Consider the following 20,075-nt stretch of genomic DNA (forward strand, 5'->3'; position numbering starts at 1 on the left):
TACATGTTAATAACTTGATTGGAATTATAACCTTGAATTGACAGTTTGATACTTTGAAAATTTTGAGCCAGCCCTACCCCCAAGGGCTGTAGGGTGGGGCTCAAAGGAGTCAGTGTGCTAAAATTTCTTCATTTTCCTTGTTAAATCTCAGAGGTGCTAGTTTCAAATCCTTTTTAGTCTGAAATCTGTATGCTAGATATTGAGTAAGGTGGTTTTATTGTTTTTTGTCACTTTGAATAATATTTCTGTTCATGTTAAAAACAAAATCAACTCTGTATAAATATATCAGGTGACCGTTAAGGCCCATGGGCCTCTTGTTTAAATTGTATGCTCAAAAATGACATTTACTGTATTTTGTTATCATGCTCACTTTGGTCATGTTTATGAAATACACTTGTTGATTTAGTTAAACAACATCAAAAGTTGTGATATGGTCATGAACAAGAAACTCATTGTTAAATTACTGAAGTTTCTTAAGTTACAGTACTTTTTCTAAAGAATGACCACCATGTGAGAACATTTCTGATTATTATAAGTAAAACATAGGTGCTCAGGTTCTGGAATATATGTGATATATTTAGGTATCCCACATCACAATATTAATGATAATTGGGTTCTAGAATATATTTAGATATGATATGAGAATTTTGATATATAGAGAATAATACACGGCTTTTTCCATATCACACCAAGTATCAACCCGAGACTGCAATATCAGCCCACACAGGCTGATATTGGTCGAGGGTTGATACTGGGTGTGATATTGAAAAAGGCATGTATTATTCTGTTTATTACATACTTAGTGGAGTGTGATACCGCGAGGACTGATATGGGTTAGAGAAATTGTGTCATATCACATATACAAACAAGAGGCCCAATGGGCCTGCATTGCTCACCTAGTATTAATCTCACAGTTGTAATCTTAAAAGTTGACTAAAATACAGCTACAGGCAGAATATCAGTGTTTGATTCATAAGAACCTATTAAAATATTTAAACATATGACGCCTGTGACCTTGAATCTCGGACAAGGACATTACCTTGAAAGTGGATCAAGGTCATTCATTTGAACAAACTTGGTAGCCCTTCATCCCAGCATGCTACAGGCCCAATATCAGTACCCTGGGCCTTTTGGTTAATAAGAAGTTGTTTGAAGATTTTAAAACATTTGACCCCTGTAAGCTTGAAATTTGGTCAAGGTCATTCATTTGAATAAACGTGGTAACCCTTCATCCCAGTATGCTACAGGCCCAATATTAGTACCCTGGGCCTTTTGGTTATTGAGAAGAATTTGTTTGAAGATTTTAAGACATTTGACCCCTGTGACCTTGAAAGTGGGTCAAGGTCATTCATTTGAACAAACTTGGTAGCCCTTCGGGTCAGGTGAGCTAAAAAAAACGTATTTATTAGTAAGTACGTAATAAAACAAAATATTCTGTGGCCCTCGCTCTGATATGAAGGTCTCATGCTGATAAAGGGTGTGATATTAAAATAGTCTTATAATAACCTTTTTATCATACATTTTGAAAAACAAAACAAAAATAAATAAATTTAACAAATGTTGTTGTTGTTATCGTCTGTGCCAGAAACCAAAGCGTCTAAACCTAAAACTGAAATCTGGAGTGAAGAACCCGGATGAAGTGATATCAGCCCGGGCTGATACCTAGTTGTTGGACCGGGTTGGTGTAAAAACTGTTTATTAGCCTGGGCACTGATAGGACAACGCAAACAACAGCTGTATGACATTGGTAAAATGTATATTATCAGAGCCAAAAGTGTGATGAATAACATTATGTATCACACCTTACTAATAAATCATTAGGGTGTGCAATATCTAGTGGGGTGCGATACTTAAACAGATATTATTATATATATATTCTAGAACCAAATTATTTTTTATTATAGTGATGTCAAATACCTGAATATATCACATACATTCCAGAACCCCAGCACCTGTGAAGTAAATATGTGTCACTTTTTAGGTCAGCTTTCTATGCTAGCTCAGAGCATAAACACTTATGTAAAATGTCATGAAAAGTTATCTTATTTTCATTTAAAGGTTTTTTCTCGCTGTGGCAAGGCCTGACTCCCACCATTATTAAACAGGGCAGTAACCAGGCGATTCGCTTCTTTGTCATGGAGACGCTAAAGAACTGGTACCGCGGCGGAGACCCGAATGTTAAAGTTCCCACCCTAGTCGTAGGGGCATTCGGTGCTTTCGCTGGGGCAGCCTCTGTATTTGGAAATACACCTGTTGATGTTATCAAAACTAGATTACAGGTAAGATACTGAAAGAAAAAGCTATGAAACATTTACAAACAAATATGAATTTAAGTCAATTCTACTGTCCCATTTGAACAAGTCGCTAAATTTATTGCAGAATTACTTCATTTTTATTTTTTCAACACATACACCTTTGAAATAAATTAAGTTTTGATTTCATAATTACTTTAATATGAAAAGGCAACACCTAAAAAGAGCGTAGCTTTTGTTGATATCTGATATTTACTGATTCAGAATACTGCTTTCAGAATGAGATAAGATAAACTTTATTTAAAGTCGGCAAGTCAAGGAATAACAATAAAACATAAGCTCTAATGCGATTAAGACCGACATAACAACGGGGGTAAGTTCGGCCCATCTTTATTAAAGTCTGTTCTGGGAAGTATGGCAGCACGTCCGTTTTTGAGCATTATTTATTTTTCCTATCGGAAGATCGGATGGCCGAACGAGCCCCGCCATTGGGTAAGTTCGGACAGGCATTCAGGTAAGATTATGACGTCATAAAGCATGCAACGTCAGTCAATTTACGACATGTGTTACATGGGCCGCACTTGCCACGGTATCGTTGGCCAAACCTGTCCGGTCCCAAATTGATATTTCCATAAATTCTTATCGTACAGCAATATGGTAGTGAGTGTTTGGCTTGGCTTTTATTTATACATATCATTTGAAGCTGTTAGTGTGTTACACGTTTGACCGTAAAAAAATAGCAATTCTGTTTACAGAAAGTTTGCATAACTAGAAGCGAGATCACGATTTTCTTTCTATACCCTTCCAAAAGTAATTTTCTCCTGTTTTGTATTTTTACATTAGAGTTTTCCTCGCCATTTTTTCGTGTGAATGCCCAGCCAACTAATATGCTAAGATCCTTAAAGAGTTAGAAATATTAGCTAAAAAACAAAAATATTAGGAGTGGCCGAACTTAACCCGGTCTCCCCTATGCAGATTTTTATATCATTGATGATTAGTAAAAATGTATTCACAATATAATTTTTGCATCAATGACGCCATTTTCTTCCAGTCAAAGCTCAAGTAGATATTTGTTCTTGTGCGTAACATATATGATTGGTCGGTGGCGCAGTGAATAGCGCGCTCGTCTTCACCAAGATGGCCGGATTCAAACCCGGTCACCTGCCCGACCACGCGGGTTTTCTCCGGATACTGCAGCTTCCTCCCATATTAAGAATTAAACCCTCTGCGTGCTTCCGTCAGGCCACAAAAAGAATTATTGAAATAAGCTGGGAAAAAACTGTTTGGTAATTACTAAAGAAAAAAAGTGCATATTACATATTTGACAATTAGTCTAAGTAAATGTATAGAGATGTTAGCTAAAAGAATGAAGTTAAAAAAGAAAACATTGTAATACTTTGATGTAACTTAAATTGTCTTGATATGGATATGTAGTCTCAATTACTGTTCCATCCTGAAACACCGGATTGAATTTCAAATTTTGTAACTGTCATCGAGGTTATTTGACAGGTAATGATGCCAAATAAAATTACAGTTTCTGTCTGTAACTAGTTATAAATTGGCACACGTTACATAAAAGTAATATGTTGCTGAAAAGGGGCGTTGCACTTGGGTTGGTTGTCTGGGAAACTATTGTTAACTTTGTCATGAATGCATTTTCCATTGCTTCTTTTATGAGTGGTGATGCATAAATAATGTAAAGACTATATCCAGACTTTCAAAAATGACAATTATTTCGTTCATATCCTCAACTAATGGAAATCAAAAGCTGATGAAATTTAAAATGATCTCTTTTTTGAATTTATCTCCCGTTAGAAATATCAACGGGTTGATGACAAAAAAGATCTTCAGAAAATATCCACATTTTTACTTTTTATGCCTGTGGAAAAAAACTGAGATAAAAAAAATAGTCTTGAAGCACCGACAAAGAGACAAATGCAACGGGCATCAGTTCCAGAATTTTCGGTTATTTTTCATCCTTCCAGAAATAACTGATCAAGGCCGATGGATTGTGACGTGCTTGTGACGTCATAGTATGATAATCTCTGAATGAAGTTTCATGCCTGTTAGTATCACATTTTATGTGGTAAACTTTTTTCACTCAGAATGTATATTATAGTTATTTACCTAAGTAAACAAGTAATAAAACATGAAGATTGTTTTCACTATATGAAGATATTCATGTATGGGTTGAAACACAATTGTCTTTGCTTCAAGGATACACTTACTGTTTCCTCACTGGACGTCTCTTCCGGACGAAAAAAATTAAAGGCAACGTGTAGAAAAGGGAAGCAACTCTGTATACGCATGCATGTGTTACCATGAAAGAGCTACGCTGTTATTAATAAGTTTCTCGTTGCAATTCTATCATCATTGAAACTTGTTACCTGTATGTGGTGTATGGAGTATCAAATTGGTGGCTAAAGGGACCACTGACCTTGTCACCGGTTACAAAGGATAAATTCAGCAATAAAGTAGTTAAACTACTCAGAGTTACCAGTTTAACTATCGGCTAACAAACCTATATCGAGCCCTTTGGCCACTTAGCTGTGTATAACAAAATGGAGACAAAAATGTAATGATTAAGCTATGGTAATAAGAATGGTGTATTTTACAACGACATGGTGACTTTGTTCCTTACAGGGCCTTGATGCTCACAAGTACAAGAACACATGGGATTGTGCTGTCAAGATATACAAACACGAGGGACCAAGAGCGTAAGTATCAGGGTTGTAGACCTTGTGGATATCAATTATCAATAATCTAGTCCTTCTTTCTTCTATTCATAGTGATAAATGGGGGAGAATAACATCATATGCTTGCATGTGTGATACAAAATATGACATTGGTAAGATGTAGCTACTTACTGGGGGTAATAGGAGGAGGATATGTTTTCATTTGAGATTATCACTCATCTTGCTGCTCATTTTGGATCAAACATTTTGTATTTGAACTGCATAAGAAAAGTTATCCAAGATGTCTTTTAATGTAAAAATAAAGTATAACCTGTCTAAACCAACCTCTGTCTAATCTGGAGCACTGTCTAAACCGACTGTGGTTCGGGTCCCGGTATATATCTTCCCTATATAATCATTGTAGTTAAACCCTGTATAAACTGGACCCTGTGCATTCCGAAAACCGACATTGTTTAGTAATCCATGTAAAAACAACATGTTCATTCCAGTCCTGAAATTTCTCTCGGTCGGCTACAATCTAAAGCAAACACATTCTAATCGAATTAGCGCTATCCAATGTCGGGTCGCCCTTCATTTGTATTATATACTGTGTATTTTGTTAATAATTACATGTTGCAATTGATTTATTTCTCTGTTGTTTATGTTGATACACTTGTATACAGATTGTATGCAAAACACTACATTTTTGTATTTTCAAAAAGTGACATGCCGACCCTGTATAAACTGGACACCTATGTAAACTGGACAAATAGTTTGGTCCCGGTGACATCTGGTTTAGACAGGTTTATTTTGTATCTTGATTGGATATTATCTATATGTAAAATTAAACCGACAGAAGTATTCTGTGATGTACAATAGTTGTAATAACATAAATCACTCATACTTGGTCATGAGGTTCATATAACAGAGTCGATTTGAGTGTGAAGAATGTAGGAAAGGAAACGGCTACAGCCTGTCTCTGATAGGAGGAGTTCATGTTGAATCTCAAACAGTAAGTATGCCAGTACATCTACAGCCTGTCTCTGATAGGAGTTCATGCTGAATCTCAAACATTAAGTATGCCAGTACATCTACAGCCTGTCTCTGTTAGGAGGAGCTCATGTTGAATCTCAAACATTAAGTATGCCAGTACTTCTACAGCCTGTCTCTGATAGGAGGAGTTCATGGTGAATCTCGAACATTAAGTATGCCAGTACATGTACAGCCTGTCTCTGATAGGAGTTCATGTTGAATCTCAAACATTAAGTCTGCCAGTACATCTACAGCCTGTCTCTGATAGGAGTTCATGCTGAATCTCAAACATTAAGTATGCCAGTACATGTACAGCCTGTCTCTGATAGGAGTTCATGTTGGATCTCAAACATTAAGTATGCCAGTACATCTACAACCTGTCTCTGATAGGAGTTCATGTTGAATCTCAAACATTAAGTATGCCAGTACTTCTACAGCCTGTCTCTGATAGGAGGAGTTCATGGTGAATCTCGAACATTAAGTATGCCAGTACATGTACAGCCTGTCTCTGATAGGAGTTCATGTTGGATCTCAAACATTAAGTATGCCAGTACATCTACAACCTGTCTCTGATAGGAGTTCATGTTGAATCTCAAACATTAAGTCTGCCAGTACATCTACAGCCTGTCTCTGATAGGAGTTCATGCTGAATCTCAAACATTAAGTATGCCAGTACATGTACAGCCTGTCTCTGATAGGAGTTCATGTTGGATCTCAAACATTAAGTATGCCAGTACATCTACAACCTGTCTCTGATAGGAGTTCATGTTGAATCTCAAACATTAAGTATGCCAGTACTTCTACAGCCTGTCTCTGATAGGAGTTCATGTGGAATCTCAAACATTAAGTATTCCAGTACATCTACAGCCTGTCTCTGATAGGAGGAGTTGATGTTGAATCTCAAACATTAAGTATGCCAGTACAGCTACAGCCTGTCTCTGATAGGAGTTCATGTTGGATCTCAAACATTAAGTATGCCAGTACATCTACAACCTGTCTCTGATAGGAGTTCATGTTGAATCTCAAACATTAAGTATGTCAGTACATCTACAGCCTGTCTCTGATAGGAGGAGTTGATGTTGAATCTCAAACATTAAGTATGCCAGTACTTCTACAGCCTGTCTCTGATAGGAGTTCATGTGGAATCTCAAACATTAAGTATTCCAGTACATCTACAGCCTGTCTCTGATAGGAGTTCATGTGGAATCTCAAACATTAAGTATTCCAGTACATCTACAGCCTGTCTCTGATAGGAGGAGATCATGTTGAATGTCAAACATTAAGTATGCCGGTACATGTACAGCCTGTCTCTGATAGGAGTTCATGTTGAATCTCAAACATTAAGTATGCCAGTACATCAACACATGGCTCGATCAGTGTCACATTAATTGTACAAAATGTTTGAAATTGGAACCTGTTGTTATTTATAATCTTATGTTCGTACAATGGGTATTGTTTATGTTCGAGGGGCATCAATCTGTTTCAATGATATTAATTCTTATTGTAGCGACATTAGTAGATGATCTTTGTAACGACATTAGTAGATGATCTTTGTAGCGACATTAGTAGATGATCTTTGTAGCGACATTAGTAGATGATCTTTGTAGCGACATTAGTAGATGATCTTTGTAACGACATTTGTAGATGATCTTTGTAACGACATTAGTAGACGATCTTTGTAACGACATTAGTAGACGATCTTTGTAACGACATTAGTAGATGATCTTTGTAGCGACATTAGTAGATGATCTTTGTAGCGACATTAGTAGATGATCTTTGTAGCGACATTAGTAGATGATCTTTGTAGCGACATTAGTAGATGATCTTTGTAGCGACATTAGTAGATGATCTTTGTAGCGACATTAGTAGATGATCTTTGTAGCGACATTAGTAGATGATCTTTGTAGCGACATTAGTAGATGATCTTTGTAGCGACATTAGTAGATGATCTTTGTAGCGACATTAGTAGGTGATCTTTGTAGCGACATTAGTAGATGATCTTTTTAGCGACATTAGTAGATGATCTTTGTAGCGACATTAGTAGATGATCTTTGTAGCGACATTAGTAGATGATCTTTTTAGCGACATTAGTAGATGATCTTTGTAACGACATTAGTAGATGATCTTTACGATATGTTTTAGATTTTACAAAGGGACCATTCCAAGACTGAGCAGAGTGTGTCTAGACGTGGCCATCACATTTATGATCTACGACTCATTTATGGAAGCCTTCAATAAAATCTGGAAGACAGACTGATGTAGTGGAAATACCACACTGAAAGAACAGGAATCAGCACCACTAGGCCGTGTCACACATCTAGTATAGGGCTAGATTGTATAGCATTCTATTGGGTCTTATACCTCCTGTCATGAATATTAATGAGCTGTGAATTTGTGATGTATGCAGATATTATATATATATATATATATATATATAGGTGTGTGTGTGTGTGTGTGTGTGTGTGTGTGGGGGGGGGGTCATGAATACTGAACCAGAGGGAACATATATGTTTGGGAGTGTGTCAGGCCCACAAAACCAGAGAGACCATCAATGTACTGCTTCTGTAGGGCACCTGAAATGTGCCATTTTACCTGTAGGTTTTAGGTATTAGGTCGTCTCACCTGTAGGTCATTTCACCTGTGGATGACCTCATTTGGAAACTAAATCTGCTGTGACTGGTTCTGACAATAACAGATTTGTTGTAGACGCTTGCATAAAATGCCATGGTCATTACATTTTAACCTTAGAAACTCTAAATATACGAGTGTTTGAGTAAATGTTCCTGTCCGTGTGCTTTGTTATTTCACACTGTATGAGTGTTTGAGTGATATTTAGCAACAGGAAAGTCTGCATGTAAAAGTGTTGTTAGAGAGCAAGTGTTTGGGTGATTATTTGTGTGAAGGAGTAAGGGTAATTCTTAGTTACAAGAGAGTGAGTATTTCTCAGTGTACAAGTGTCCAGGTAGATCTTGTTTGCAAGTATATGTTTGTGATAGTGAACAATTGATCAGGTAAATTTTAGTTTAACAAGAGTTTGGGTAATTCTTAGTGTACAAGTGTTTTGGGAAATTCATAGTGTAAATGTGTTTGGGTTATTCTTAGTGTACAAGTGTTTAAGTATTAATTAATTCTTGAGTAAACAAGTGTTTAGGTAATTCCAGTGAACAAATGTTTAGGAAGTTCTAAGTGTACAAGGGTTTGGGTAATACTTACTATACAGATGTTTGGTTATTCGAAGTGTACGAGAGTTTGGGTAATACTTACTATACAGATGTTTGGTTATTCTAAGTGTACATCACTGTAATTCCAGTGAACAAATGTTTAGGAAGTTCTAAGTGTACAAGTGATATAAATGTTTTGAATGGTATAGTAATTAGATAAAAAAAAATGTGAACATTTCCAGACCAGACAAAATCCAAGTCGAGTTGGTGGTCAATTGTGAAGCTCATAGCTGTGGTAACAATGTTTAATTTGTTGAAGTTTTGTATGTTTTCTCCTTTGATATTGCTAATGGTACTATTTTTTATTTTGAATATATTGACTATGTCAAGTCCCTATATTGTCACAGGACTTGGATTCCTACATATCTTTGCTAACTTTACTTACCAATACTTGTTCATCTGTCTATTGGGTTCATCAAAACATTCCCAAACTTAGTTACATGCGTGTTATTTACGAGCAGAAACATCTTAATCAAGGCACTTGTCTACTTCAGAATCTGATGTTTTTGTAACACAATAAAGCCAGTGTCCCAGGATTGCATTAATTAGATGATCAAGAATGGTGTATCAATGTCTAGATTATTCCTTTTGGAAGCACCTGCTACGTTTACCTCCCTACTTAAAGTCTAGAAAGACTTAAGTTTATTATGTTACAAACAGGCTTGCCCAGAGTTGTTCTTTGTGAAATAAAGACATTAACAGATGTTTTCTGGTGGCCGAGTGGTCAAGGCGTCTGACCATCTATGATCACTAGCCCTCCAGCACTGGGTTGAGGTTTGAGGCCTATATTGGGTAGTCGCCATGTACTGGCCAAAGGTGGTGGTCTTTCTATGGATATTCTGGCTTTCCTCCACCACCACCACCACCACGACCTGGTTCGTCCACAAATAAACATGGTTTAATAGGATGTAAAGCACAATCAAACTAAATTCGGGGCTATTCCTGAAAACAGTTGCATCAAATGCAGACAAATAAGTCATTCCAGATTAATGTATGCCCTAGCAAGACTTGGGAACCGCCATCTTCTGACAAATTTAGTAACCTTAAGCTTGGTTACCATAGCCTCACATGTAAGCCATGGTTGCTAAATAGGTATTAATGCTAGGCATTGACCACATCGCCAGATCATCATCTTTTAATTATGATTTAATTGTTATTAATATATTTTTGTTAGATTATTATATTTTAATTATTTTCATATTATATATTGTATTTTCTTTTATTATGAAATCCATATATTTATGGTACAACTCTCCAGTGAGATGTGAGAATGTTTTTTATTTATTATAGTGCTGTAGTTATTTTGTTATATAGTAATACTACTTCAAACATCCAGTGACCCACTCTGGTCATTGATCTGATACTGTTGTACACTTTTTATTTGGAAATGTCCTATAATCCTTTATAGTGGCTGATCCGATATACTGCTGTATCAACTTTACTAGGACACGACCAGTGGTCTTACTGCTGTGGCAGTTCCAATACTGCTGTATCAACTTTACTAGGACACGACCAATGGTCTTCTGCAGTGGCAGTTCCGATACTGCTGTGTCAACTCTTTAGACCAAGATTAAATAATAAGTGGACTTAGCATGACCAATTTTTGGAGTTACTGAGCTAATCTGAAATATTTGTTATAGCAGAGCATGTTTTGTGTTGGTGCATCAAGTGTTCATTCAGGGGCGTTTCTAGGATATTTGAAAGAAATCTTTCGCCGAGCGGGGCGAGTAAAAAAAAAATTGGACCAATTTTTTGCTAAAATACATAAAATAATTGTGAAATGCACTATTGTAACGGTTCCTGACTTGGAGCATGTATATTTTATAGTTAAAGTGTCAGGGTGTTTATGTGTTTAATTAATGAATATGATAAATTGCCATATTCAATACAATATTAGCAGATTATGATAGTTTTTATTTATTTATTTTTTTGAAAAGGGGGGGGCGTACGCCAATTACGTATTATGTTTACTTCCTCACAGTTTTAGAGATTTATTTTTCCAGTAAGGGTCTATTACATTTTGAAGTTTTTAAATTAGTGTCTTAGAATACAAATTAAACAAAATATATACTATTGTGTAACTAGATCACAATAATATTATATAGTCCTCTCTGCTGTCTGCTGTCTGCTGCTGATATTACTAATGAGAAATAGTAGTAATCTTTTATAAGACTTTGTTCATTTCTTGTACTAGTTATCAAGTGCTAACATGTTCATAGTAATGCAAAGAAAATTATATATTAGGTTTTTTATCCTGTGCAATTTACCTTTTAAGCTGCAATATAGCATAATCTGCATGAAGTTCTAAGTTGTGGAGTTTCAATTAATGTACCTGTATTGTTCATATAGCTAAGTGTACATCATGTTAGTTTTTTGCAGAAAATGTTGGCATGTTAGCAAAAGATTGCTTATTACCTTTTCAGAGGTAACTACCTTATATGGTGCTCTATAAGTGTGGGATTAACAGAATCTCTCGCCCCCTTGAGGGTGAGATAGGGGAATCTCAACCCGAGGGGGAAGATTCCTAAGTTGCCAAACACAAGGCTTTGCAGAGTGTTTGGAAACTTAAGAATCTTTCCCCCGAAGGTTGAGATTCCCCTATCTCGCCCTCAAGGGGGTGAATGATTATTTTTCTCTTACCCTGTTCACCCATTATGTATCATATACATAATGTAGTGTTAACGTTACAGGCTAAATCCAGAGTTGACGTGACGTTGATGGATTGTTGATGTGACGTCATTGTATTGTTAACGTGACGTCATTGTATATCGCTTTCCGTCCGTCGTCGTTGTTATGAATAAGGGAATCCCCCGTCTCAACCCTAGGGTGAGACCAGGATATCTCACACTGGTAAAATTGTAGATACACCTGTCCAGGGTAAGAGAAGACAAAATCTCTAATGGCTAGTCTTGTTTAAATATCACAATTAAATTGTGATATCACACAAGACTTTAATTTGATGTTATCGGTGAGCACAACATTTTTGAAATAGCAGTTTTTGATTCAAATCTGCCAGGTAAGGTTACCGATGGCAATTAAATATTCCATACCGTGGGTAAAATAAATGTCTCGTTCCGTACTAGCTGTACTAGTATCAGTCTTCCTTTAAGTTGCAATTGTGTATGGATTAAGAATGTTTGTACCTGATCCTGTAAATTTGCAGGTATGGCTACTATTACCTTATGTATAAATATATATAGGAAAAGAAGGTTCAATTTCGGTTAATATTTCACATAATTTCCAATATATAACTTTGGTTGATATTTGACAGATTCTGGTTAAAATGAGACTAATTCAGGTTACTGTGTGTATGCTGTAATAAGCCTAGGGTGCCCGACACATAATCTCCCACTCAAAGTAGTGGGGGAGGGAGCTCATTATAGGGTAATAAAACAATACTTATTGGGCATATTGATTTATATCTAAGTGGGCTTATTACCAAGCTTGGGCTTATAGTGCCAGATACAGTAATATGACACATGATTTAACTGTTCAGCAAACTAATTCCAGAAATTAGAAAGCAGTTGATGTGATGGCATTATTTTAACTCAAAACAAATAACTTTTAGTATAGAAACATACAGCAATATATGATAATTAAGATGTTATTAATCAGTGAGAGCAATATATGATAATTAAGATGTTTAATCAGTGAGAGCAATATATGATAATTAAGATGTTTAATCGGTGAGAAAGTGCAGGATATAACCAATTAACGAGTCATTGTACCAGAGATGTAGCCGAGTCCATTTGTATTATGAATTTGTTAGGGTTTAATTATACATTCTGTGATTGAGGTATGTGAACCCTATTGTACAGTAGTTGTGATTTATTATCAGTGTTCTGACCATGTGTCAGTATGGAGATACAATATATATATATACACACGAGGGACCATAACAGTAATAAAGTCTGTAGACAACATGTGTATCCTGTTTTCTTTGTTTTAGCACCAGTCAAAACATTTAAGCATTTTGGCAGATTCATATTCATATTCCAAGTATTATGTCAGTAGAACGTTTTTTTTTAGGTCACCTGAGCTTTGCTCAAGTGACCTATTCTAATCGCTTTCCGTCCGTCGTCGTGCGTAAACTTTTTACATTTTCAACTTCTTCTCAAGAACCAGTGGATGGATTTTTTCCAAACTTGGTCAGAATCATCCTTGATAGATGAGGCTATAAAAATGTAAAATTGGGATTCCTACCCCAACCCCTGGGGCCAGGGCTGGGCCCCAAAGGGAAAATTAACCAATATTTCAAAAATCTTCTTCAGACTCAGAGGTACTACACTCAATTTCTCTCCATGGAAAGAAAGATCATCAGGGGCTTTACTTAAATTGTAAATTTCAGGACCCCCAAGCTATTCGTTCTCCCTTGGGGAGGGGGTAAAGTTTACTATAGTTTATATAGGAAAATAACACTTTTGGGTATATTTTGACAACTTTCTGTAGGAAATTATTTTTACTTGGTGAGAATTACCCTTGGAGGAAGATGGTTTCAAATTGTAAAATTGAGAATCTTACCCCAACCCCTGGGGTCAGGGCGGGGCCCCAAAGGGAAAATTAACCAATATTTCAAAAATCTTCTTCTCCAGACTCGGAGGTACTACATTCATTTTCTCTGCATGGAAAGAAAATCATCAGGGGCTTTACTTAAATCGTAAATTTCAGAACCCCCGAGCTATTTGTTCTCCCTTGGGGAGGGGGTAAAGTTTACTATAGTTTATATAGGGAAATAACACTTTTGGGTATATATTTTATCCATTTTCAGCAGAAAATTACTCAAACTTAGTCAGAATCATCTTTGGTGAATGAGAGTATTACTTTGTAAAATTGGGATTCCTGCCCCATCCCCAGGGGCTAGGGCGGGGCCCCAAAGGGAACATTTACCAATATTTTCAAATTCTTATCCTTTGATGACATGACAAGTATTGTATTTCACTTAGTTTACATGGTGATTTCCACATCACATCTAAACAATAAAATAAAGCTACCAGTACCTACGATATAACTCAGGTGACCGCTAAGGCCCTTGGGCCTCTTGTATTATTCAATGGGGTCAGAGGATTTCTGATCAGCCTACAGCTAGATTGATTTCCTTCAAATATAGAAAAAGATTCTAGGTCAAGTAACATAACATCGGTAAATATAAAGAACATATATACAAGCACCTATAATGCACCTGCAACTACCAGGATTTGAACCTTGGACCTCCAAACTCTAACCAACGGCACCCAAAGACACGCCAGACTATACCACCTTGTTTGGGTATATATAGTTGGGTGCCAAATGTAATAGGAGAAAAGTACAATGACCAAACCAGGATTCGAACCCTAATTTCTCATTTTCCAAATCAATCAAACATTTGTTTATGATGATTATTGCTTGGATCTTTATGTCTCAGGGTAACAGGCTATAACATCTTTATCAGTATTAGCATTAGCGGAGATGGACATTAGGACTTCCAGAATTGTATTAGCACATATCACCTCTTGGCCGAGATCACTAGGACTTTCAATTGTATTAGCACATATCACCTCTTGGCCGAGATCACTAGGACTTTCAATTGTATTAGCACATATCACCTCTTGGCTGAGATCACTAGGACTTACAATTGTATTAGCACATATCACCTCTTGGCCGAGATCACTAGGACTTACAATTGTATTACCACATATCACCTCTTGGCCGAGATCACTAGGACTTACAATTGTTTTACCACATATCACCTTTTGGCTGAGATCACTAGGACTTACAATTGTATTAACACATCACCTTTTGGCTGAGATCACTAAGACTTACATCACCTCTTGGCTGAGATCACTACGACCTACATTTGTATCACCACACATCACCTCTTGGCCGAGATCACTAAGACCTTCATTTGTATCACCACATATCACCTCTTGGCCGAGATCACTAGGACTTACAATTGTTTTACCACATATCACCTTTTGGCTGAGATCACTAGGACTTACTATTGTATTAACACATCACCTTTTGGCTGAGATCACTAAGACTTACATCCCCTCTTGGCTGAGATCACTACGACCCACATTTGTATCACCACATATCACCTCTTGGCTGAGATCACTACGACCTACATTTGTATCATCACATATCAACTCTTGGCTGAGATCACTACGACCTACATTTGTATCACCACATATCACCTCTTGGATGAGAGCTCTAATGGGTAGCAGATAACACTGACATGAAGAGATCACAAAGACTTGCTTTATTACAAAAGTGATTTTATTTCACTGGTCTGTACATGTGAAAAGAACATGAGATTCTAATGACAATATATACAAACACAATCTACAAATGGAATTATAGTACTAGTAATAAGTCACTCTTTTTATGAAAATAAACATATCTAACTAGTTCACTCTTTTTTTCTTGATTCATCTACTTGCTTTTTAAACCTTATTTTATCGTAGGCTGTACATAAGCCTAATGAGATGACCTTGTAAGTCTGGTGATCAAATTTATATAATTTGTCGCATCATTACACTATAATATACACAATGTAAATGGTGGGTTTCATTGCATCAGTCTAATATGACAGTATTCGTGATCTACTTTGAATATAAAAAACTGCTACAAACATGAATTACTTCAACATGACTATATATTGTTGAATATTTAGAAATTGCTCATCTGGTGGTGACGGTTAACTTAGCAGCAGCAGATGGATATCAAATGACATTATAAGTACATGAACGTCATAAACAAATGAAGATGACGAATTCAGAATGAATTTTCAGATACTGGAACTTTAACAACTTCCATTCAAACAGTTTGCTTTCTTCCAGGTTAGTTATTTGAACACGGTGAATTTTCCATACATTCAGATTCACACACCAATGTAATTACAACTGTAAATGTGGTGGTACATGTAGTATGTTGGCTAGGATTAATGTTGGATGTTTTATAAGGATATATTCAAAAGTGACGACTACTTGCAACAACAATTGGACGCAACATATATCCTTGCTCTAAGGGAGGAGGTCTTCTGACCCCGCTGACCCAGGTGACAATGATATGTAGACCAATACTTGAAAACTTGTGGAGTACTCTGGACCTGATTTGACCAAGGGAGTTTTTTAAACAAAAAATTCATGTACATAGACCAGCTTCTCAAAAACCTACAATTGTTTATGTGTTAAACTAATAAATGATAATTTGAAAAAGCCTCTGCAACAATTATTTGGTTTTAAATATATATTTTTTTTAGATTTAACTACCAGACTTTTAACTGATAACTTCACCGACTACATTTCACCTATCGCTGCAACACACATGTTAGTTAGTAAATACTATTACAGAAATCACAGCATTCGGTCCTAATGTATATTGTTAAAGATGAGAGTGACTTTGCACCAAACGTATTAAATAAATCAATATAAACAAATTATACAATACATTCCCCACACTTGCAAAACAAATTGGATAACCTGTTTTCTCATTTGAAAAAAAAAACAAACTTGATCATACGTCCAGGTGAGCTAAAAATGAAATAAAATAAAGCAACCTATGTTGATACATGTATATACTTGGTTAACCTATTTTCTTATAGCCCAAGGGGCCTTGTCCTCAGACAGGAGTCTTCATTTGTCTCGTGGTGTCTTCACTGGTCCTCTTACAGGATAATAAATGGGCACTATACAGGAAAGATTTTTTTCTAAATATGATCCTGATCTGTGAGTTAGAGCTCATCACCGGTAACATTTGTATGTAAGGTAAGACCACTTATCTTCCCATGGGTATTACAATGTACAGAGGTACACTGTGTTAGCCCTCCCATGGGTATTACAATGTACATAGGTGCACTGTGTAATACCTCCCATGGGTATTACAATGTACATAGGTGCACTGTGTAATACCTCCCATGGGTATTACAATGTACAGACCTCCTATGGGTATTACAATGTACAGAGGTACTCTGTGTAAGACCTCCCATGGGTATTACAATATACAGAGGTACACTGTGTTAGACCTCCATGGGGATTACAATGTACAGAGGTTCACTGTGAAAGACCTCCCATGGGTAGTACAATGTACTGAGGTACACTGTGTAATACCTCCCATGGCTATTACAATGTACAGAGGTACACTGGGTAAAACCTCCCATGGGTATTACAATGTACATAGGTGCACTGTGTAATACCTCCCATGGGTATTACAATGAACAGAGGTACACTGTGTAATATCTCCCATGGATATTACAATGTACAGAGGTACACTGTTTAATACCTCCCATGGGTATTACAATGTACAGATGTACACTGTGTAAGACCTCCCATGGGCATTACAATATACAGAGGTACACTGTGAAAGACCTCCCATGGGTATTACAATGTACATAGGTGCACTGTGTAATACCTCCCATGGGTATTACAATGAACAGAGGTACACTGTGTAATATCTCCCATGGGTATTACCATGTACAGAGGTACACTGTGTAATATATCCCATGGGTATTACAATGTACAGATGTACACTGTGTAAGACCTCCCATGGGTATTACAATGTACAGAGGTTCACTGTGAAAGACCTCCCATGGGTATTACAATGTACAGAGGTACACTGTGTAATACCTCCCATGGGTATTACAATGTACAGAGGTACACTGTGTAATATCTCCCATGGGTATTACAATGTACAGAGGTACACTGTGTAAAACCTCCCATGGGTATTACAATGTACAGAGGTACACTGTGTAATACCTCCCATGGGTATTACAATGTACAGAGGTACACTGTACGTGTAAGACCCAAATCATTTTGGAACAAAATACATTGTATATATCTACTGCAAAATGTGCAGTAAATATTCATTGCACGTTTTCACCAAAACACTAATCCATGGGAAAATTGCAAACAGACTGGTGTGGTATACACTAAAAGTGCTGTGAATCTGTGACCAATGGTAAGTAAAACGGTTATCATTGGTGGAGTATAGCCCACCTAACCACTGCTGGTCCTAGACTGTGTGACCTCAGTGGAGTATAGCCTACCTAACCACTGTTGGTCCTAGACTGTGTGACCTCAGTGGAGTATAGCCCACCTAACCACTGCTGGTCCTAGACTGTGTGATCTCAGTGAAGTATAGCCCACCTAACCACTGCTGGTCCTAGACTGTGTGACCTCCGTGGAGAATAGCCTACCCAACCACTGCTGGTCCTACACTGTGTGACCTCAGTGGAGTTTAGCCCACCTTACCTCTGCTGGTCCTAGACTGTGTGACCTCAGTGGAGTATAGCCCACCTAACCACTGCTGGTCCTAGACTGTGTGACCTCCGTGGAGTATAGCCTACCCAACCACTGCTGGTCCTACACTGTGTGACCTCAGTGGAGTATAGCCCACCTAACCACGCTGGTCCTAGACTGTGTGACCTCAGTGGAGTTTAGCCCACCTTACCTCTGCTGGTCCTAGACTGTGTGACCTCAGTGGAGTATAGCCCACCTAACCACTGCTGGTCCTAGACTGTGTGACAGTGGAGTTTAGCCCACCTAACCACTGCTGGTGCTAGACTGATAAACAGCAGTTGGTCTTAAATTTACACTTATTGGCATCTAATTCAATTGAACATTATCTTTAAAATGATGGCTATGCCCATGGATCCTACATGGTTCCTAAAATGCTGAATCTTCCGTCCTGACTCCACTAGCGGCCCTTCTGTTATAGTAAAGGCTGAGCCGACAAGGATCCGTCCCTTCTGTTATAGTGATGGCTGAGCCGACAAGGATCCGTCCCTTCTGTTATAGTAAAGGCTGAGCCGACAAGGATCCGTCCCTTCTGTTATAGTGATGGCTGAGCCGACAAGGATCCAACACTTTCCACTTCTTGGCTTGCCTAGGGTTTAGCTGTGATGGAGTATTCTGGAAGATCGTGGCTGTTCCTGATTGGACCATGTTCCTCCTGCTACAGGGATGCCTCGCCTACCCCCAGGTACTCATCCTGCAGAATAGTAGAACTTTAATCATTTTATGTTATTATACAATTTAATTCTACAGCATGTATTACAATTAAATATTAAAACTTGTGTTCCTATAGTGATGGTTATGTTTGGACCAAGGCTATTATAGCAGTATGAGGCCTGTCTGGTATGATTCTTATCGCTGAACTCATAGACAAATAGGACATCCATCACATATAATGTATTGTTTTTATATTATTGACAAATATTTTATTAATTTGCTGAAACAGATGTTTTCTACAAGTTTTATGGATTATCAGTTCTCGAATAAGAATTGTGTAAAGAGTTGATCACAAATACTGTAAAAATGTTCACAGAACAGGGTAATTGATAAAAAAGGTCTACAAATAGATACCTAAGATATGTGGGCAATACAATGACAGCTCAAAGAATTAATTTACAAATATTTTATAATGACTTGTGCTAAATTAATATCCCACAAACCACACATAAACAAACCAACCAACATGCCTCAAAAACACTTCACACCAAAAACAACACTGAACCATGCAACATCATCAACAGACATGGTTTTGCAACAAAACAGGAAGATTAGACAAGTGACAACAATGTCTCGGTGAATGTCAAGTACCCTGATCAAAAGGTCACAAAGAATACAAGGTGTCCTTATCACAAAGTCAAGATGAAAACTTGGTACCAAAATACCATTACCACAGGGTCACTTTAGTTATCCAGTGCTGTTACCAAAGGGCCACTATGGTTATCCGGTGCTGTTACCACAGGGCCACTATGGTTATCCGGTGCTGTTACCACAGGGCCAATATGGTTATCCGGTGCTGTTACCACAGGGCCACCATGGTTAACTGGTAGTGTTACAGCAGGGTCACCATGGTTAACTGGTACTGTAACAACAGGGACACCATGGTTATCTGGTACTGTTACAACAGGGACA

The 20,075-nt window shown here is 37.3% G+C and overlaps 1 protein-coding gene and 1 long non-coding RNA gene across 2 annotated transcripts in view; both read left to right on the forward strand.

The window, feature by feature from the left end:
• Window positions 1-8,398, forward strand: part of LOC110463128 (putative tricarboxylate transport protein, mitochondrial) — a 40,175-nt gene extending 31,777 nt beyond the window's left edge. The window contains exons 5-7 of the mRNA XM_021517493.1: window positions 2,059-2,279; window positions 4,896-4,969; window positions 8,102-8,398. Of these exons, the coding sequence (XP_021373168.1) occupies window positions 2,059-2,279; window positions 4,896-4,969; window positions 8,102-8,216 (410 nt within the window). The 3' untranslated portion in view covers window positions 8,217-8,398. The remainder of the gene's footprint in view (window positions 1-2,058; window positions 2,280-4,895; window positions 4,970-8,101) is intronic.
• Window positions 8,399-17,658: 9,260 nt separating this feature from the next.
• On the forward strand, window positions 17,659-18,298 carry LOC110463147. Its single transcript, XR_002464352.1, has 2 exons — window positions 17,659-17,807; window positions 17,937-18,298. It is a non-coding gene; the product is annotated as an uncharacterized LOC110463147 (long non-coding RNA).
• Window positions 18,299-20,075: the final 1,777 nt, after the last annotated feature.

This window comes from Mizuhopecten yessoensis, unplaced genomic scaffold, assembly GCF_002113885.1.
Source record: "Mizuhopecten yessoensis strain PY_sf001 unplaced genomic scaffold, ASM211388v2 scaffold10867, whole genome shotgun sequence".
In the NCBI taxonomy this organism is placed as follows: domain Eukaryota; kingdom Metazoa; phylum Mollusca; class Bivalvia; order Pectinida; family Pectinidae; genus Mizuhopecten; species Mizuhopecten yessoensis.